Raw genomic sequence first — 22,660 nt, 5'->3', positions numbered from 1 at the left:
GATACCAGGAGATCAGCATAATTGTTGGGATATTGGCATAGCAAGAAGCATTGAAGGGTCTTGGTGACCAATGTCATTTGTTAGTAGGTTTCTAGAACTGCCCACTACACAAAACTACTACTCTCTACATAAATTTCCTCTGAAAAATTTGGGGTACTCATGCAAACTTGCACTTTACACAGGTAATATATTCCTCTGACCCCAGCAGTGCTCATGTTTTGTGTGGTACTGAAAGATTTTAGCTGCCCAATAACCTACAATGGAAGTCACCACCTCAATCTTAAAGAAATGTGATTCATTCTTATTAGGGTTAGTACAAAATGCATAGTGATTTTGCCTAAGACCATCAAACCTTCTTATATGACTTTTGGAATGCTGTTAGTGTGCTAAGAACAGCCCACACACTGACTAGGGATTTTGCCCTCAGAATACTTGAGGTAGCCTCTCCCATGCTTTATTAGAAGCTAGCATCATGTTTTCCTCTTCTTTTTGTACCTGGACCTGGACCATGAGGCATCAAGATGTGAACCACATCACAAGTGCACACTAGAGTATCAAGGGAAGCAGAAACACTAAAATAGAAAGGCCACATCTACAGTCTGCAAAACAAAACTTGTTAGGCAACCAATGATGTACTTAACTCATTCTCTGTCTCCCTCTCTCTCCCTCCTTCCAAGCCACCATGAGGTAAATAGTCTCTCTTTCCCTACATCACTCCATATTATGTTTTGCTTCACCTCAGGCCTAAAGCAAGGTGGTCAGTCTGTGATACACTGAAAAAGTTATATGACCATGAGCCAAAATAAATCTTCCCTCCCATAGGTCAAATTTTCCAATATTTCTGTCAGTACAATGGAAATGTGACGCATAAATCAAACTGAAACTTGTAAAGGCTCTATCAGATTTCTGGTTCAGAGTTTCTCAACCTGTACAATTTTTTTTTTTTCTGTTCTTCAAAGGAACTGTAAAAATTAGACTCTTTCACACATTACTTTTTTCCATTACCTTTCATGTATAAGAAGTAAATATCACACATTTAGAGGGTTTCTCTTCCACTGTCAGTGAAATGGCTTTGAAAGCAACAGGGAAAAATGATTTATCACTTCTTTAATGTTCAGAGTTTTTGTAGTGTGAATCCTTTCATATTTGAAAATGAACAGGAAAACTGAATTATTTCCCAGAACTTTTGCATTGAAATAGCATTTCTTTTTCTTTTATATTTATTGAGTTGTAGATGAAAACATAGTATCTTTTTATCTTTTTATGTGGTGCTGAGGATTGAACCCAGTGCCTCACACATGCAAGGCAAGCGCTTTACCACTGAGCTATAGCCCCAGTCCCTGAAATAGCATTTCTAATTATCATTTTTTTAATGCTTATTAGGGGAACTGCACCAAAGGGAAGTGTTTACATTAATATAGCTTTGTTCTGATTGTTTATATTAATATAGCTTTGTTTCAGAAGTTATTTTATGTTTTTAAATGTCACTGCAACAAATGACTTACTACATTGTTTATGCACAAAGAACTTCTCACCAGTATGTTTGTTCTTGTATTTGAAGGTAGGAAGATCAATTGAAAGCTTTCGCACATTGTTGACATTCATAAGGCTTCTATCCGGTATGAATTTGTTTGTGATTTGAAGCTAATAATAAGACAGGTTAGGGATTGTGGCTCAGGGGTAGAGCATTTGCCTACCACGGGTGAGACACTAGATTAGATCCTCAGCACCACATAAAAGTAAATAAGTAAAATAAAGATATTCTGTCCAACTACAACTAAAAAGAAAAAAAAAATTACACAATACACAATCAAATTTTTTCTCTGTGATACGAGTGTGCTATGCAATTGAAGGAGAATGGAAGTCCTGAAAGCTTTTTCACATTGTTTTCATACAGTCTTTTTTTTGGTATGAGTTTTCAAATTGAATTGGAATTAGCAAAGGTTGTACCACATTATTTACTTTCAAGAGGCCTCTCTCCAGTATAAGTTCCTTCACGTATATGAAAATAAGCATAACTAGTCAAATCTTCACCAGACTGTTTACATTTTTAAAGTATTTGAAGGTAAGCCAAACTACTGAAGGCTTTACCAGACCATTTAATCTCACAGGCCCTTTCTCCACTGAGATTGTTCATGCATTTGTAGGAAAAGAGAAAAAGAAAAAAAAAATGATTTTTTTTTTCAATTTTTTGGATATTGATGAACCTTTGTTTTATTTATTTTTCTATATGTGGTGCTGAGAATCAAACCCAGTGCCTCACACATGCTAAGCAAAGGCTCTACCACTGAGCTGCAACCCCACCATGAAGGTTTAACACATTGTTTACATTCATAGAGCTGCTCTCCAGCATGAGCCTGTTCATGCACATGAAGACAAGTGGAAGGACTAAAGGTTTTACCTCAATGTTTACATACCCAGGTAACATTCTTTCCAGTATGAATATTTTCTTGGGAGTGAAGTTCACCAGTTGAAGCAAAGGCTTTCCACATTGTTTACATTCGTAAGGCTTCTTTCCTGTATGATTTTGTTCATGTGAGCAAAAGTAATCAAGGAAAAGCTTTCCCACAGTGTTCACACTAATAATTTTCTCCAGAATGATTTTGATTAAGCCTTTTAAGGCTAGACAATGTAGTGAAGACTTTTCAACATTGTTTACATTTATAGGGCTTCTCTCTACCATGAATTCCTTCATGTGTGTGAAATAGAATGGACTGAGTGATGGCTTTGACTCACTGCTTAGTCATAGGGCTTCCCTCCCATATGGGTTTGTTCATGTGAGTAAAGGCTAGAGGACTGTGTGAAGGTTTTGCCACACTGCTTACATTTATAGGGCTTCTTTCCAGTATGAATTCCTTTATGTATTTGAAAGAAAGAGAATACAATGAAGGTTTCCCCACATTCTTTGCATTCATAGGGCATCTCTCCAGTATGAATTTATGTGTGTACTCAAAGGTTAAACAAACTAGTGAAGGCTTTAAAACATTTTGTACATCCACAAGGTTTCTACTCAGTATTAGTTTGATTATGTGTTTGAAGGTAAGAGAAGGCAGTGAAGGCTTTTCCACATTTTTTGCATTCATAGGGCTTCTCCCCAGTATGAGTTCTTTCATGTAAGTGAAGACTAGAGGACTGATTGAAGGCTTTGCCACACTGCTTACATTCATAGGGCTTCTCCCTAGTATGAATTTGTTTTATATTTTCGAAGGTAAGCTAATACAGTGAAGGCTTTTCCACATTCTTTGCATTTACAGGGCTTCTCTCCATTATGAGTTTGTTCATGTGAGCAAAGAGTAGAGGAATGAGTGAAGGCTTTGCCACATTGTTGACATTCATAGGGTTTCTCTCCAATATGAGTTCGTTCATGTGAGTGAAGGCTAGAGGAATAATTGAAGGCTTTGCCACACTGCTTACATTCATAGGGCTTCTCTGCAATATGCGTTTGTTCATGAACCTGAAGTTCAGAGGAACAAGTGAAGACTTTACCACATTGTTTCATTCATAGGGCTTCTCTCCAGCATGAGTTCGTTCATGTGAGTGAAGGTAAGATGACCGAGTAAAGGCTTTACCACACTGTTGACATTCATAGGGCCTCTCTCCAGTATGAATTCGTTCATGTGAGCGAAGGCTAGAGGAATAATTGAAGGCTTTGCCACACTGCTTACATTCATAGGGCTTCTCTCCATTATGAATCCTTTCATGTGAGCGAAGGCTAGAGGAATAAATGAAGCCTTTGCCACACCGCTTACATTCATAAGCCTTCTCTCCATTATGAGCTCTTTCGTGTAAGCGAAAGCTAGAGGAATGTCTGAAGGCTCTGCCACATTGCTTACATTCATAGGGCTTCTCTCCAGTATGAATTCGTTCATGTGAGTGAAGGTAAGGTAACCGAGTGAAGGCTTTACCACATTGTTGACATTCATAGGGCTTCGTATGAGTTCGTTCATGTGAATGAAGGCTAGAGGAATGAATGAAGGCTTTGCCACACTGCTCACATTCATAGGGCTTCTCTCCATTATGAGCTCTTTCATGTGAGTAAAAGGTAGAGAAATGAGTGAAGGTTTTGCCACACTGCTTACATTCATAGGGCTTTTCTCCAGTATGAGTTCGTTCATGTGCATGAAGATAAGATAACCGAGTGAAGGCTTTACCACATTGTTGACATTCATAGGGCTTCTCTCCAGTATGAGTTCTTTCATGTGAGCGAAGGGCAGAGGATCGAATGAAGGCTTTCCCACACTGCTTACATTCATAGGGCTTCTCTCCTGTATGAATTCGTTCATGTATTTGAAGGGCAGTGGAAGAAATAAAGGCTTTCCCACATTGTTTACATTCATAAGGCTTCTCTCCAGTATGAGTTCTTCCATGTATTTGAAGGTTACCAGATGTAGCGAAGGCTTTCCCACACTGTTTACATTCATAGGGCTTCTCTCCAGTATGAGTTTTTTCATGTGAGTGAAGGTGAGAAATCCGAGCATAAGCCTTGCCACACTGCTTACATTCATACGGCTTTTCTCCTGTGTGAGTTCGTTCATGTATTTGAAGTTCAGAGTAACATGTGCAGAATTTACCACATTCTTTACATTCATAGCACTTTTCCCCAGTGTGAATTCTTTCATGCTTACGAAGTTTACTGGATGAAGGAAAGGCTTTACCACATTGTTTACATTCATAGGGCTTCTCTCCAGTATGAGTTCGTTTATGTATTCGAAGGTAAGAGAATTTAATGAAGGCTTTACCACATTCTTTACATTCATGGCGCTTCTTACTTGTATGAGTTCGTTTATGTTTTTGAAGAGAATATGAATGAATGAAGGCTTTCCCACACTGTTTACATCTGTAAGTCGTCTCTCCAGGAGGAGTTTGTTCATGCATTTGAAGGTTATTTGAAATAGTAATGGCGCCTCCACATTGCTTACATCCAGGTGGCTGCTCTCCAGTATGAGATGGTTGATATTTTTTAAAACACCTGGAACAACTGAACTCTCTTCCACATGTCAGACCTCCATTAGGTCCATTTACAGTGTGCTCTGACACCTGGCATTGAACACTTGTGAGAGAAATGGAGGATTTTCTCTTCTCTCTACATTCATATAGCTTTCCGCCACACTCCTCCTTCTCATATGGTTGGTTTGCAGAGTGAGATATGATGGGCCTATTAAGGAAAACGTGACATGTGAAGACCTGTCCACACATATTGCTTTCACATGAACTGACTAGCAGGAATGTTTTTTTAAGACTAAGATGTGGAATCTCCCTGAGGTTTTTCCACACTGAGTACCTTTTCAAAGTCTTCCAGAGCCTACCATATGACTTCTGTAAAAACATAATAATAATAATTACAAGTACAATTTATGTTTGGATCATTAATACTTTTACATTTATTAATAGGCTTTGGACTTATACTATTACCAATATCATGGAAAGTACTGGTGTTTTGTCATATCTATACTGTATGCTCTTTGAAAATCAATGTAACAATTACTTTGTAAACTGCTTCTCCACAGCTGCTACTAAAGCGGTGCCATCATAAATGAAGCTTGTTAACACTGTCAAAAATTCAATAGTTTTTGAAAACAGTAAACAACTATCTTACGTTAAAGTCCATATTTGGTGAAAAAAGAATAAGTATAATTCATCTCATGCTTGTTTCTGTTGCTTATTTGTGGAACTATAGGATGTGCTAGAATTCCCTCAAGGCACTCGGTTTCCTCATATGAGTACAAATTACCTTACGTCTCTCTTGGTATTTGTGTTCTGATATTCCATGTTCTGGTCCTCCCATGTGTCTCCTGAAATGTAGTCCCAGAAAAGTCATTATGCATCATCATGATTTCAGAATGCATTATGGGATTTACAATTTGGACAACTCTACTGCACCCATTAAAAAGATGGTAAAGGCAGGGAGGAGACAGGATTATGGTATTTATGTTGCAGAGTGCAATGACATTAGGCCCATATTATTCCCTAAAGTACTCCCTTTCTCACACTCCAAATTCATGAGGGGAAAAAAAAAAAAAAAAAAAAAAAAACTCCCTATACCTTACCTATAGAAGCCAGGTTTCTAAGGACTTCCCACATCACATCTATGTAGAGATTCTTCTGGGAAGGTTCCAGCAAAGCCCACTCTTCCTGGGTGAAGTTCACAGCCACATCCTCAAAGGCCACTGAGGTCTAAAATATCCCACAAAAGTATAGGGTATACCAGGAGAGATTGACAGCATGAGAGTTCTATTCTCTATATGTGAGAATAGATGATTCTACATGATTCTGTGATCTCCAAATATTCAGTGTCTGATTTGGTTGTTAAACTTGTACTCTGTCTGCACTCACTTCCCCAAATGGGCATTCCAATATAAGAATGAACTATCAGGAAAGCATCAGCAGAGAAAAAAAAAAAAAAATACCCTTCTCAATTTTAATCAAGAAAGTAAGGTATGCTCTCAGGTCACCCCTAAGATCTTCTCAAGGTGAATAACTAATACATGGAATGAAGAAGCCCTACGACCTCATGTGCAGAGGAGAGCTAATATTAGTCTTTTTGTCAACACCTATCCTGAGAAATATCTGTTGACAAAGTTGTAGTTTAGCTGGTAGAAGGTGGTAAAGATTTGGATAGGATCTCACCAAACTAAGCATTTACACTGAGTCACAGTGCTTGACAGTGTAGGTAAGCAGCACAGGATGTGCTGAATGATAATGTTTATTTCAGATATCATGTTATTTTTTCCCACTCATACAATAGAACTTCTAGGATCAATGAATCCCAACACCTCAAAAGAAAAAAAAAGAACAAGAATTGTACAAAACATCTGCGTATCATGCATCTGGAGAAGTGTTGATACCTAGAAAGAATGAAGCAGCAGCAGCTGACAAAAAGCAAACCCAATTTTGTGACATTAACACGCACATACCTGGAAATGAATAAAACACCCTAAAAAGCCATGGGGATCTACAAAACCTGAGGCTATACTGAAGAACAAAACCAGGTCTCCATGCTCTCACCATTTCTAGAAAACACACCAAGAGGGGGGCTACTAGGGAAGCCAGGAACAAAATCACACCATTCCAGACCTCAGGGCCGACTCTCACAGCACCAGACACTGAGGCAAAATCAAGAATTCCACCACAAAGATAGAGGTAGGAACAGGTAACACATTTGCCTTGTATTTCTGGCTTCCTGCTCTCTACAGTCTCTACTACAAGTGGACAAGGACATCTGACAGGGTTTCTTCATTGCTGAACCTACCAGAAAGCCTGCGACATGCAGGGAGATCCATACCTGAGAAGTCCCAGGGCTCTAACACACAGAGGCCTCACACAAACCTCCTCACAGGCCCACAGCCACTCAGCTGTCACAGGCTGAAGTGATCAACCCTATCTCATGTGTCAGAGCGGTGGCTCCTGGATCTCAAGCCATTTCGCAAAGTTGAGGTAACCCAAATGAGTTCACAACGTAGGTCCACACAAAATCCTGTACTGCAAAGTTCAGTGCACCAGCACTCATGATTTTCAAAGCCTGGAAGTACCCAAGAGGAAGATGTGTTCCCAAGGTCAGGGGTGAAAATATTAGTAAACAAAACTCAATAAAAATCAATTAATAATCAAAAATCAGCTTTGCCCTTATAAAATTCTGAAATGCAATTCTTAAAAATTCATTTATAATGACACTCCAAGAATAAATATAGAAGAATAAATAATATAATAATAATATATGCTACATACATACACAATAGAAACTATAAAACTTATTTTCTAAACTGTAACACTTCTTGGAAGAAGCTCAAGATCCAAATAAATGAGAAACTATTTCATGCTCATGGAACAAAGGTTTAACATTATTAAGGTGGTAATACTCCCAAAGAATCTACCAGTTATATTTAAACCCATCAGAATCCCGGGTGATGATTCCTTTTTAGAAATGCAAAACATCATTCAACATTACAAGGGACCCAAAATACCACAGGACTTTGAAAAAGAGCATTTTGACTAGCAATGAAATTAGTACAAAACTTGCTTCAAGTCAACAGTCACCAAAGGTGGCACTAATGGTACCTTTAACACCACGTAGATGAGAAATGAAAACACCTCCAGGGAGCAGAAGGTCAGCCAAATAGCAGTGGAGCTGCTCCACACATAAACACAGAAAAAGAAGCAGAACAAATGTGACCCTGGAATAGCCTCAAATTTCACATAACTTCATGATGCACCTCAGTCCTTACTGCAAACCCTGGGACTCAGCACCATCCTGCAGGGAGCAGCCTGAGCGCCCTGTGCAACATCAACATGCTACAGTGATAAAGTCACACCACAGTTCCCCATATCCAAGGCCAGCCCAGGACGTCACCAAGAGAAAAAAGAATAAAGAAAATGAGGTACACATACACAATGGGATTTTGCTCAGTCATAAAGAATGAAAGTATGTCATCAGGATGAAAATGGGTAGAACTGGAAGACAACATGCTAAGTGAAATAAGTGAGAGCCAGACCTCAGATGCTGAATGTTTTCTTTCCCATATGTGGAAGCTAAAGGAAAATCAGGACAAAAAGTGGGGTAGGCAGGATCCCGTGAAAACAGAACAGAGATCAGTACAGAAGAGGATGGAGATTGAGAATTAGGGAGGAAGGAAAAGAAAAGAGAGAACACTGGAATGAAGTTGGACAAATTATGCTATGTGCATAGATGACATATCATAATGAATTTCACCATTATGTTTATCTATAAAGCATTAATTAAAAAAGAAAACTGTAGATAAACAGAAGGAAGTCTAGTAGAGTAGAAGTAAGGAAACAGAAAGAGAGTAGGAGAGAGAAAAGGGAGTTACTGGGGACTGAAGTAGAGCAACTTACACCCTATGCTTGCATACTATATAAAAAATAAAAACCCAACATTAGCCAGGCAAGGAGGTACACACCTGTAATACTAGCAACCCGTGAGCCGGAGGCAGGGGATGCAAGTTTGAGGCCAGCTTCAGCAATGTAGCAAGGCCCTAAACAAGTTAGTGAGACAGTCTAAAAATAAATAAATAAAAAGAGCTGGGGATGTGGCTCAGCGGTAAAGTGCCACTGAGTTCAATTCCTGACAACAAAAAGATACATAAATAAAACAAACTCTAATATTATGTATAACTAATATAGTAATACAAGTGGAAAGAAAAAAAAGGGGGTGCAATTTGAGAAAATCTGGGAAGCACTGCCCTGGGTTTTATACTCAGCACCACAAAAGAAATAAACAAACAAAAAACATAGCCTATTTTTTTTCTTAAAGCCCTAAAACATTTCCAATAAAAACAATGATCAAATAGAAAAGATTAAAAAAAAAAACAACAACTTTTTTTCACCTTGCTCACCTCTGAATAAATATATTTCACATTTAAGGAAACCCAGGTCTGCAATAAGTGAGCAGATCATTTTAAAGTGATAAACACAGAAAGGGCTGGAGCTAAGGGAGCAGATGTGTAAGGATCAAGGGGCTGGTAAGGTCCCTGCCAGCTGGACATCATCCCACGTGGTCCTGTTCAAAGAAACACTCCATGATCACCCTCCCAGGAGACCTGGACCATGACTCCAGTCTAGGAGACTTTCAGGTTTGCACAGCACTGCACTGGGGGTGGTCCTTATGCTCTGGGAGAGTTTTCTTCCTTCACAACTGTGAGAGAATGCAAGGGCAGGAATCACTGCTGACCTGGCCCCTCAGCACCAACATCCACAGGCTCACTGTCCACCTGTCTCCAAGGAATTGGATCAGGGCTTGGGGGAGACAATGTCCCAAGGAGGTAGCTCTCTAGATGAGGCCTGTTCCAGGACATTCCTCAGCCCCAGGGCCTCCAGCTGCTCCCCTCACAAGCTGAATGACACACCTTATAATGTCCTTTAGAAGGAGCTGACCCAGGGCCTAAAATTGCCTGCTTCCTGTAGGACACAGGGCAGCCTACAGGACTTGAGGCAGCCCCAAGTGGGGCAATACAGTGGCTGAAAACATGGGACCCTGTGAGGGGTCCAAAGGAAACCTCTCCACTATTTGATAAGGTATCAATTCCTGGGGAAGGAAAAAAAAAAAGAGAGAGAGAGAGGCACAAGTTCTCTTAACAGTGAAGTTCCAGGTGACTGTTCTCTCCTTTCATCATATGGGAAATTCACAAAAAGAAATGAAAATGCTGTGAACTTGGAGGGAGAGTCAGATCTGTAAATATGAGAAAAGGACAGGAATATTAAGAATGTACCAAAAGCCCTGGTAGGGCATAGGAGGGGGAAAGGAGGGTGACTCCTTAAGAAGAAGAAATACAGACCCCTCAGACTAGCATCTTCTACCCAGGAGCCCCACACCTAAGGCAGGATCCCCTGAGACCTGCTACCTTCACTTCACACTGAGAACCTAGGGCTGGGGTCCAGCTGGGCAGAGAGGGTCCTGCCAAAGTGGCTGCAGACCAGGCAGTACACTGGGAACCCACCTGCACCAGCCCACACCATGGCCATCAAGGGCTGAGCTGAAGCAGCATCTGACTCAGGTACTCTTGGCTGACTATAGAGATGACAGTGGGAGGCCAGAGGCCAGCCACAGCTGGTTCACCACTTGTAACAAGCCTACCTCCCACCTGACCAGACCTGCCCCACACACTCACCATTTTCCGCCTTCTGGGGAGACCTGACATCCTTTCTGTGGACCTCATAGCACCTGCAGGTCACAGAGAGACAAATGTGAGCCAAAGCCACTTGGGCCTCACACAGCAGAGAAGACACAGTCCTGGATATGGATTCTGAGCTCCACAGGGTGAGAGATACCGGCCTCTGAGGCTGTGGAAGGCCACCCCCTCCCACCAGCTGCCTGCTGACTGCCAGGGCTCCACAAGACCCCTCTCTCACCCCAGCCCAAATATGCACACTCTGGGGCCCTGACTGACAGGAGATGCATCACGCTCCTGAGTACGTAGGCCAGGAAGACAAGGTATTGGCAAAAGCCCTTTTCAGGCAGGACTTCCTCCCTGCAAGGGGACCTGCCCTAACAGGGGGACATTTCCACAGAGCTGAGCCTGGCTTTCCAAAGAAGGCCTTGTTGGCTAGGAAGCTGTTCTGGGCACAGAGTCCCAGGCATATGTGAGGAATTACAGCCTTAGTTCCAAGGCAGCCTGACCTGACCTCAGAGAAGGTGTGTGCCGCCTGGTCAGGCCTGACTGGGAAGGAGGAAGCCAGGCATAAATCACTTGGGAAGAGGCCAGGGCTTCATGGGAAAGGCCTGCTCACACTTTTACTCTGTCAACTAATTTTCAGACAGAAAAATATAAAGACAATCAGGAAGTACAAGTATTAAGTGAATGAAAAACTAATTACATGACAATAATAAAAAAAAAAAAAAAAAGAAAAAGAAAAAGAAAGAAAAAACTCAGTGAAAGCAAAAGAAACCACTTGAGCCAGCTCAGATGAGGAGCCTGCCTCACTCACAGTTCAGAATGAATACCCACACACAGTGGGGTAAACACATTCCCATGTTGGCAGCCACACTCTGCTGAAATTTGGCCCAAGGGGACTCATTCCCTGTGTCCAGGAGGGGACACCTAAGGATTTATCTCTTGAAATGCACCATGCCCCCTGTCCGGTAGGTTTTCTTTATAAGATAAATTCAAAAGAAGAGAGTGATACACTCACATTTATTAAAAAGGGGTTTCCTCCATCAAACTGCAATAGGGTGCAAGAAGGCTACCCTACCTCAGGGCAGATGTCTGCAGTCTTTACAAGAAAAAAAGAATTCAAGTGCAGAGAATAATAAAAGTAAAAGATATAAAATCAAAAATAAATTCAAAATGAGAAAATGACTGAAAACCATTTCAAAGAACATGGATATAAACTGAAATTTGCTCATGCTAATGGTATTCAGTGAAAAGCAATATATAGCCACATGGAAGTATAAAAGGATAGACAGGTAAGAGGGTAAACACATAAGGATGAACAGTGAGAGAGCTGCTCCACATACTACAGTGCAGTTTATCCATAATCAATAATCTGAGAATTTCCCTATGTGTACAAAATTATAAAGAGTACACACTTGGGGACCAAATTTAAAAATAGAATGAAATTGTCAAAAACATAAAAATGAAACTGGAAACAAGTGAGGTTCCTGAAGCAGGAACAGGGAAGAAAACTGGGAGACCCAAAGACTCAGACAGCACAGGAGTCTAACCAACTGAGGCAGAGAAACTACACATTGTACATTATAGAACTCCAGTGATAGAGCACTAATGGTAACATTAAAGTACTGAAAACTCAATAAGACAGAACTAAGAAAAATTCTGCTTCCTCACAGCTGGTTAAACTAGAAGGAAAGACAGAATTAGCACTGCACTCACCTCCAGGCAGAGGTTGGAGAGAGCAGGGAGAGAGGCAGCCTGCCCAGGGCCAACCCATCCCTATTTGGACACGAATATATGGGTGAATTGATTCATATCAAATTGAGCATTAAAAAAATTGTTTCAAAAACTCTGTTCTTTGTTACATCAAATTACTGTATCCAAATAAATGTTAATCCATAATATAAAAATCTTCCATTAAAGAAGGAAAGAAATTCTTGGGCGGGTGAGATGATACATGCCTGTTATCCCACTGGCTTGTGATCGGGAGGCAGAAGGATCATGAGATCAAAGCCAGGCTCACAACAGGGAGGCATAAGCAATGCAGTGAGAGAATGGCTATTTAAAAAAAGAAAAAAAAAATTACACAAAAAGGGCCAGGGATGAGGCTCATTGGTTGAGTGCCCCTGAGTTCAATCCCCACTACCAAAGGAAAAAAAGAAAGAAAGAAAAATGAACTTGCTACATTCTTGGGACAAACTAGAATTGTACGGCAGCAAGACTTGATAAAGGAAGCAACAGAAACCAGCTCAGGGAAGCACCCTCTGATCCAGGAATCTCCGCTTGGGGACCACTTTCACAGAGGATGCAGCTCATGTGGCTTCTCCTAGGGAATGAGGAAAACATGAGCAGCTGGGACATTTGGTTCTGGAAGGTCACTGTGCTCTCCTCTCCCCAGAGTGGAATGTTCCCTCCTGCAGGACCTCAGTTGTCACTGGCACCCAAGCACCCACCAGGAGGCACATGAGGGTCCTGGCCTGTGAGGCCTCTTTCCTGAAACCACTTCTGACACCACATGTGAGTTTGATGAACACCAATCTGTTCTCCAAATCACAAGTCACTCAAAAGTTCAATTCTGACACCACCAGTCAGCACAAACCCTAGTTCAGGGTCAGCTCAACACTGCCCCACTGTAGATGCCAGCTGCAGGGCAGGAGGGCCAGTCCTGCTGAGAGCAAAGAACTACAAACTGGGGACTCCCATCACCCCTCCTCAACTTCACTGATTTGATTTTAGCAAAGCACATCACTTAGGTTCAGTTTAAAGGACTCAACTTAGGATTGGCCAAAATAAAAAGATATGTAAGAAAAAGAAAGTGTCAAAGAGAATTCTGCAAAATATCTTTGATTCAATAACCCCAACTCTGCATTCTGCTAGAGCAATTCCTGCACAGAAACCCCTTCCCATTATGACTTAAAAGATGTTCACTTTTTAACCCACGGCACATACACACTGATCCTGAAAATCCCTCCCCTCTTTTTTTCCCCTCATAAGTGATGAGAGAACCAATTTTGTTTTCAGGGATCAGAAAAATACTTGTTAAGCAAAACTGACTCAAATTTCTCTCCTTGAACCAGGACCCTGAACTCCAACCCACTGACAGCAAAAACCAATATATACCCTTCTTCCTGAGAACAGGATGACTTCTGGTGAAACATTCTGGTGAACATTCTGGTGAAACATACCCCTGAGAACAGGATGACTTCTGGTGAAACATTCTCTGACCTGGGATCTGACTCTCCCCTGTCCCTGCGCGCTCCCCTCCAAAATACAAGAGCTCATGATTCGGTGAATCTTTATAATGAACCAATTAGTCTGCCACATGTATTGGGGAAACATACTCACTTTCTGCGACCACAATGGAACAAAACCTTTCCTATTTCTTTTCCCAGGTAGCATTTCCAAAGCCAAGTTGTAGAATTCTATTTTAAACCCCTCTCCCACCCCTGCTCCCCCAAAAAGAACACATCTGAAAGGAGAAAAAGGTACATAAGAATTTTTAACTAGACAGGTGCAGTAGTGCAGGCCTATAATCCCAGTGACTTCAGAGGATGACACAGAACAAACACCAGTTCAAAACCAGCCTCAGCAAGTTAGCAAAGCCCTCACTAACTTAGTGAGGTTGAATTTTTGTAATAAAGAAACACACTTCTGGACTGGGGATCTATCTCATTTGGTAGAGTGCCTGCCTTGAATGCTCAAACCCATGGATTCAATCCCCAGCGCACACACACTTACATACACGTACACATACACACACACACACACACACACACACACACACCCCAAAAAAAAGAAGAAGAAGGCTGGGGTTGTGTCTCAGTGATAGAGCATTCACCTAGCATGTGCAAGGCCCTGGGTTCGATCCTCAGCACCACATATAAATAAATGCAATAAAGGTATTGTGTCCAACTACAACTGAAAAACAAATATTTAAAAAAAAAAAAAGAAGAAGAAACCAAGTTCTCTACCACACTGTCTTCTGTGAATACATTCATATCTGCAGCCACACTGAAACAGGTTTTCCCTTTTTCTATTCCCAGGTAGCATTCCCAAAGCAAAGCCCTGGAATTATATTTTAAATTAGCAACACACCCCACCCTGCAAAAAAGGCATCTGAGAGACTCGGTAAACTCACTCTGGGGAACAAAACCAGTACATAAGAATTTTTAATTAAGGAAATATAAGACCAAGTATTTCTTTTCTGTTTCTAGCCTTCTTTCCCTACTGAATTATATCTCTATCTTACTCTTTAGGAATATTTTCTGATCAGCTCTACTAATAAACTACATTAAACAATTAATAAAAAAACTGACACTAAAATACCTGAGCCAGTCTTTCCAAGACAACAAATCCAGGCAGCTGCAGCACCACTGGACACTGACCTGTCAGACTCCAGCTTCAGGTCAGGCCATCTGTCTCCAGGCACAACTTCCCACCCACCTCCTGCTGATGAAGAGCTTTGTAGGGTTTTGCTCCACCTTGCTAGGGTTAGTTTCCCCTGCTCTTTAGGATAACTGTTCTTCCTTCAAAGCTCTGAACGCATCCTGAGGGCAGGAACCATGTGTGTCATGTTCCCTCAACACCAGTATCTCACTTCCTGACCTGAGTATCTCCAGCTGCTCCCCTGAGAGGCTGCTTCCTATACCTCAGGCTGTCCTCTAGGAGGAGCTGATGCAGAGCTTGAAATTACCTACACCCTTCAAGGCACAGCACACCTGTGGGCACCCTGCTGCAGCCCCAGGAAAGGACAGATGGGCTGAGGACACAGGACCCTGTGTGGTACTGAAAAAATACCTCTGCCCAAAGACTCTGCACAGGTGTCTGTTCCTGGGCATGATGAAGAGATGCATCAGGACTTTATGAGGACTTTCTAGGTAATTCCTCTCTGCTTTCCACTCCTGAGAAAACTTTGCCCACATTAAAAAAATAATAATAAAATAAAATAAAACGGTTTTTAGAAGTGCAATTAATGAATAGATGAAACTATCAAAATTAAAACACCATCTGGTCAGGTGTGGTGGCCCATGCATGCAATTCCAGTGCCTTGGGAGGTGGAGGTAGGAGGATCCTAAGTTCAAAGCCAGCCTCAGCAACCGCAAGGCACTAAGTAACTCAATGAGATCCTGTATCTAAATAAAATACAAAATAGAGCTGGGGTCTGTAGGGGTCTGCTGCCAGCCCTAGGAGCAGCAAAGTCCCAATGGGAAATGGATTTCACACCTAGCTTCCTGCACACTTAGGAGTATGTGCTGAGGGTGCACAGGTTAATTCTGTGGAGAAAACAGGGACAGACGGGGACCCCAAGGGCCAACTGTCACTGACAGAACACACCTGAGTCCGGATTCCATGTCACCCTCCCCTGCTCACTGCACACTCCGGGAGCGTCAGGCTGCATGAGCTGCCTAGATAATGACCCAGAGAGGTCGCCAACAGGGAGCGGAAGAGGACAGGGACCTGCTGCCCTGCCCAGCCCAGCCCAGCCCAGAGACAGACACCCAGGACGACTAGCCAGAGAAGACTCGGTCACCCTCTGCAGCTGAACTCGGGGACCTGCCACCCAGCCCACCCCGCGGGATCAGGGGGATAAGGTCCAAGGTCACCCGCCAGCAGGGACTCGTAACACACTATGCAGCCGACTTGTGGACCCGCCACCAAGCATTCCCCACCCCGCGGGATAAGGGACAGGGTCCAGGCCACCCGCATTGGGGACTCCGCCCCACGCTCCGCAGCTCACAGGGACTCGCGTGGCCAAGGCAGGTGCTCACCGGGTCCGGCCAGTACTAGCCGCACATTCATCGTTTTGGGGGGCTCCAGTGACCCGCCGTCCTTCCTAGGGACGTCCGGTATCCGACCTCGGCGGGTCCCCAGGATATGCAGAGTCCCCGGGAATCCAGCGAAGTGGCAAAAGCGCAATGGAGGAAAGAGCAAGTTTGCGAGAGCCCGCCCTTCCCCTCCGTCTGCGCACCTGATTGGAGAGTTCCTCCCCAGCGCCTAATTGTCCGCCTCACAGTCTTGAGTGACAGCTATTCTAACCAGTCGGTGGCTGAAACAGGCCAGAGTGACAGGCTCTTGGCCCAGCCCTTTTCAGGCAGGGCTTCCTTGGCGAGAGGGTACCTGAGCCTGGCGGGAAACGTTTGAACTCTTCCTGGTGAGGAAGGCAACAACCAAAGAGGACTAACGAATGTCAGCCATATGTACAAATAACTGTGCTGTTCACGATTGGGAGTAAACTTGAGAATTTTATTACGATTTAAAATTGCATGACCTTCCTCACCTGTGTTCTTTTAGACGGCTCAGCCCCAGCTATGGAAAGGAAGGCCCTGTTTAATTGAAATAAAATGTCATGTATTTTTAAATTTTCGGAAAGCCACCTAAAAAACGATAAAGAAACAGGTAAAATAGCTCAGGCATACCTCAGTGGTAGAGTGATTGTCTAGCAAAAAAAAAAAAAAAAAAACTAAAAACAAGAGAGTCAGTTACAGGTGAAATTGGTTGTGAGTTCTTTAATGTAATATACATAAAATATCATTGTTTTTCTATGCAACCGATGCAGTGAGGTATTATGTATGCGCATGGCCCACAATCCACCGAGGCAGGAGAAGAGAAGCAAACCTCAGGTCACCAACTTTCCTTTATTCTTCAGGGAAGTCAATCCATCAGGCATAGGAAGTTTCATTTTCTGGGTATGGAAATACATTACCCCCCACCCCACCGTGATACAGGAGTTTGGAGACTGTAGACATGCAGTTTGGACAGTCAGAAACCTAGTACTGCAAGTTAAAATTTTAACTCAGGAAGGCAGCTGTAAAAAGTTTTAAACTTATTGTCACTGGGAAAAGCTCACAACTAGGTGTTCCCTGCTTATCTCTGGGACCCATTGTTACCTAGAGCCTCACTATTTGCTTTTCTCCTTCCAGGAATCATCTGCTATGGGAAAGGGTAAAAAATTCAGGACCCAGCCTTTCAGTGTTTGCCTCCCTCCTTCAGGACTCACTGTGGTTGTGAGAAACTGATATGACTCCATTTTTTTGAGAAACCAGCTTCTACCTCAAGGCCTGTCCAGAGGGAGGGGGCATGACCTTTGTCCTTGGAAAAACTCATGGAGCCTCCTAGGCACATACCCACCCTGCTGAGTTGTTCGTAAATAAGAGGAGAGATCTGTAGCACCAGGTGTCCCTGACTCAGTTATGCTAGGTAAGGACCCATAGCAACCCCCTAGCAACCACCAATCAGCATGAGACAGGGAAAATACCTGAAATGCCAGGTGACCCTCCCAGTAGTTTTGCGGATTGATAACAGGATTAGGCAACCCTGCAGTTTAGCATATACACCCTTGCAACCCTTCACGGCCTACACCAATCAGTTCAAATGTATCCACCACTTGAACTAACCAATCACCCTTACCCAACTTGTTCCCGCCAGTGAATGTGTTAATCAATGTTAAGAGTTGTTGTTTGTTTTTCCCACAGTATGAAATGATTTGCTGTGTGATGTTGTGACACATAGAGTATCCCCCAAAAACCTATAAATCCTCACTGAACCAAGGGCCAGGACTCACTCCTCAGGACCCCTGCATCGGAAATGGTTGTGAGTCCAGGCTTGAGCTTGCAATAAAGACTCTTGTGTGATTGCATCGAATTTGGCTCCTGGAGGTCTATTGGGGTCCCACGAATCTGGCATTTCAGTTGGGCAGGGGTAAATGTTTGCTTTTGGTAGATATGCTGGGGAAGAACCCAAAAAGGGATGAAATTTTGCTTTTTCCCTCAGTGTCCATTGTTAATGTATGGTTAATTTTCCCTCCCTCCTCTCAAACCACACTGTCTTTTCATTTTTCTTGGTGAGCTGTCTTGTAGGAATGTTATTTTCCATAAACCTTCAATTACTATTAATTAACTACTTGTCTTTATCGTACTATTTCTTTAAAATTTATGGTGTTCTCTCAGTAGCTCAGTGCAGACCAGCCACATTCCATGTGGTCAGGAGTCCAATCTAATCTTTGTGGCTGCCACATAACAGGTGCATCTCTGAGGTTTGTGACCCCTGATGTCTGTCAGCAACATTCACCCACTTTTATGCTACAATGAGGATACATCTCTTCCCTGCTAGTAGCTCTCCTGCTTTCCAAACAATAGAGCCCCAGGAGAGAACTGGAGATGCAGGCAAAAAAATCTCCACAGGTTGACCACACCTCCCCACCTGTTGCTTGGTGATGGCCCATCTCCTTCCAGAAATCAGATAACAAAACAACAACAATAAAAAAAATTATAATAATAAATTTGAAAAAAAAAAGTGAGGAGAACCCTAAGTCTTCAGCTGTGTCCACAGCTCACCTCTACAGTTTAGATGTGCAGGTAGCAGATTAAAGATATACTTCCTGACGAATATGCAGAATAAGTCCAAGGCCATTTCCCCCTATGTGCAGCTGTTTCCTCACCCACCTTGTCTGGGGTAAAATTGAAGCTTCTTTGAAAAGTCCAGGCCTCAGCTAGAGGGAGGAGTACATAAGGAATGCCTGGCACCTGACCTCCAACCCTAACCACAATACAATAAGCCCCCTCTCCACACTCCTGTCCCAACCTAACGAATCAGCCTATAAAATCCACCCTTGCTTTAGCCCATTACTATCCCCCCAAAATGAGTCATATCAGGTGTCTGACCTATTGACTCCAACCACAGGTAATAAAGCAGAGCTTGGTAATCTGAGGCTTGCTTCCCAGCTCCCACTCTCACTCGTGCACGATTTTCACTTGTACTTACTTTGTAGTTGGACCTTGACTCTAATCTTCAGGCTGTGACTGTTTCCTCTTCACATGTGTGGACTGCTCTGTGACTACCAATCACATGTACAGATGTTCATATGCATACCTGTGTAACTCAACACCATCTAATAGGAAACTCAACCTTGAACAAGGGGAGGATAACTCAGTGCCTGTTGGCTTCCTGTTGTTGGCCAGTAACTCCAGTGAATGTGTTGTTGAACCCTGGCCTCCCATCTGCACTGGGTCTATGTGTCAGGTGGCTCTGACTGTAGAACAAATCACTCCACAACTTACCAGCTCAAGGATGAGCTGGTCAGCAATCTGGGCACAGCGGGGCCCACACAGACATGTGTTCTACATGTTGACCAGGCAGCTCTGTTTCTGGGGGGAACTGGCTATTGGCTGGGGCACCTTGGTTCTCCTCCCCATGGTATCTCCTTCTCCATCAGCAACACAGTCTTTGCTCTCATGGAAAAGGAGGGTTCTACTAGGAAGACAAGAAGCACTCAAGACCTTTGGATCCAAGATGCACAATGATACACTATCATATTTGTTGTATTCTGTTGGATGCAGTATATAAGGAATAACATGATCTTAACACTGTTGAGTTTTGTTGTGCTTGAATATTAGCTACTTCCCATTTATTTAGCTCTTTCTCGATTACTTTCAACTTTCTGTCTTACCTTTCTGGTCAATAGGTCTTAACCTTCTTCTGTTGTAAGATTTATTTCCAAGTATTTTTTTTTTCATACAATTTTGAATAGAACTGCTTCTTGTTTTCATTTTGAGATTGTTCATTTCCAGTGTAAAAATCTTCTGTTTCTGTGTGTATTCCTCTTGTCATCTGCAACATTGCTGAGCTAATTGAGTTTGGTGTTGTGTGTGCTCATGTTTATGTGAATGCCTTAGAAATTTTCACATATGCTTCCAATATAGTTTCTCATTAGTTTCTCTTTGTTGTTCAATATCCAAACAGTTAAATGTGAAATACAAATAGCAAACTCAGACACACTTTTTTGGGGGAGGGGGTACCAGGTATTAAACTCAGGGACACTGGACCACTGAGCCACATTCCCAGCCCTATTTTAAATGCTATTTAGAGACAGGGTTTCACTGAGTTGCTTAGTGCCTTGCTTTAGCTGAGGCTGCCTTTGAACTCTTGTATTGTTTGAATTTATATGGCTCCTTTCCACCCTCCTCAGTCTCCTATGCTTTCTTTCCAGAGTGAAATATGGTGTGCCCATTAAGGAATGAATAACATGTGAAGAAATGTCACATATACTTCATTTATATGAATTTATACTAATAAGTATTTTCTTTTTACAGATTTAAAATTTGGAATTTTACTGAAGATTTCTCACTGACTTCCTTTTTTAAATACGTTTTATAGTTGTAGATGGACAGCATGCCTTTATTTTATTTGTTTATTTTTATGTGGTGATGAGGATTGAACCCAGTGCCTCATGCATGCGAGTCAAGCGCTCTGCCATTGAGCTACAGCCCCAAAGCCCCAAGCCCTGACTTCCTTTTTAATTGTACAATTCCTCTACTACATGACTGCTATTAAAAATAACAAGGACATTATTGTGTTTTTCTTATTAATAATTTTTCTTTAACTAATAGGTCTTGGGTTTACATACTATCAATATGAGCAAAAATTTAAGGGCTTTTTTTTTGGTACCAGGGATTGAACTCAGGGACACTCGACCACTGAACCATATCCTCAGCCCTTCTTGTATTTTCTTTAGAGACAGGGTTTCACTGAGTTGCTTTCCACCTCACTTTTGCTGAAGCTGGCTTTGAACTGTTTTCCTCCTGCCTCAGTCTCCTGAGCCAATGAGATTATTTGCATGTGCCATGCTGCCCAGCCTAGGTTTGTAATATGTGTAAATTAGTAAAAAGCAAATGTATTTATTAATTTGTAACATGGCTTCCCAATAGCTATTATTAAAACAGTGATATTTGGGCTGGGGTTGTAGCTCAGTGGTAGAGCACTTGCCTCACATGTAACACATTAGATTCAATACTGAGTATGACATAAAAATAAATGAACAAGCAGGCTGTGGTTGTGGTTCAGTGGTAGAGCATTGGCCTAGCATGTGTGAGGCACTGGGTTTGATTCTCAGCAATGCATATAAATAAATGAAAAAAATAAAGGTTCATCAACATCTAAACAACATATTAAAAAATAAATGAATTAATATGTTGTGTCCATTGACAAGTAAAAATATATTTTAAAAACACAGTGATATTTGTGAATGTAGTTACTTAGCAGTGCTTAAAATTCAATTATTTTGTAAACTCTGGAACATCTGTGTTGTATGATGTATGTGACACTCATGAAAAATACAAAGAATAAATATATTTAAAGTTCTGATCATTTGTTTTATATGTCTTACAATTTACATGAAAAGGATATGTAGGTTAATGATAAAAATGTTTGCATACTCTCCTCAAGGTCCAGGGTTCAATTGAAATGGCTCACACCCCCCCTCAAAAAAAAAATCCATATCATGCTATGATTCCCTGAAGGGTCACTCCATGCTGAATGACTACAAATTACCTTTGATTTCTCCCAGAATTTTTGTTCTCCTCATCAATGTTCTGGTATTTGCATTTGCAGCCTAAAAGGCAGACCCAGTAAAATCATTTGAACTACAGTGAGTTACAAAAATTCTACTGTACTTCTATTGTACTGTGTTATAGTCTGATTCAAATCAATACAAGTAATAGGTTATAGGTTATAGATTAGGAAATATAGATTAATGAAAGAGTATGAATAAGAAAATTATAAGATTATAACAGGATTATAAGTTATAAAATTAGTAATGTTAAGTTACCTTAGTTTGCCCTAGTTATAAGATAGAAGAAGTAACAGTAAGATAGAAGAAGTACTACATCTTTATAGTTTCTCTGTGAAACTATTTTATGAGCTATTTTAAAGATGATAAAAACGTGTATTTTTGCACTTTGTGCACCCACTTGCACTTTGTATGCCTGCAACTGTAAAGTCCCCAAGAAGTGGTTCTGTTGTGTTCTCAGCCCCTGTACTCTTGCGTGCTTGCAATTTGCAAAATTCCGTATGATGTAGTTGTCTTCTGTAAATATTGGAACCACAGACAGCCTGGCATGTTTCTCTCAGAGAGCTACTTAGGCTATGTCAGAAACAACCCTGGCCAGGATAAGATAGGTCAAATAAAAATTCTTTAATTTGTTTCAAATTCTGACTTTGTGTGTTTTCTTAGTGTTTCCCCATAACATACTATACACTGGATC

At 41.7% G+C, this 22,660-nt stretch overlaps 1 protein-coding gene across 1 annotated transcript; it reads right to left on the bottom strand.

Annotated features, from left to right (window-relative positions):
• Nucleotides 1-1,092: 1,092 nt before the first annotated feature.
• Nucleotides 1,093-16,563, bottom strand: LOC114082939 (zinc finger protein 709-like). Its single transcript, XM_071607100.1, is given in 7 exon segments — nucleotides 1,093-3,195; nucleotides 3,197-3,498; nucleotides 3,501-5,155; nucleotides 5,732-5,792; nucleotides 6,048-6,174; nucleotides 10,623-10,675; nucleotides 16,391-16,563. Coding segments are annotated over 7 exon segments (2,418 nt in total). The 5' UTR covers nucleotides 16,422-16,563; the 3' UTR covers nucleotides 1,093-3,006.
• Nucleotides 16,564-22,660: the final 6,097 nt, after the last annotated feature.

This window comes from Marmota flaviventris (genome assembly GCF_047511675.1).
Source record: "Marmota flaviventris isolate mMarFla1 chromosome 5 unlocalized genomic scaffold, mMarFla1.hap1 SUPER_5_unloc_1, whole genome shotgun sequence".
Taxonomy (NCBI): domain Eukaryota; kingdom Metazoa; phylum Chordata; class Mammalia; order Rodentia; family Sciuridae; genus Marmota; species Marmota flaviventris.
This window is presented reverse-complemented; position numbering and strand designations above follow the sequence as displayed.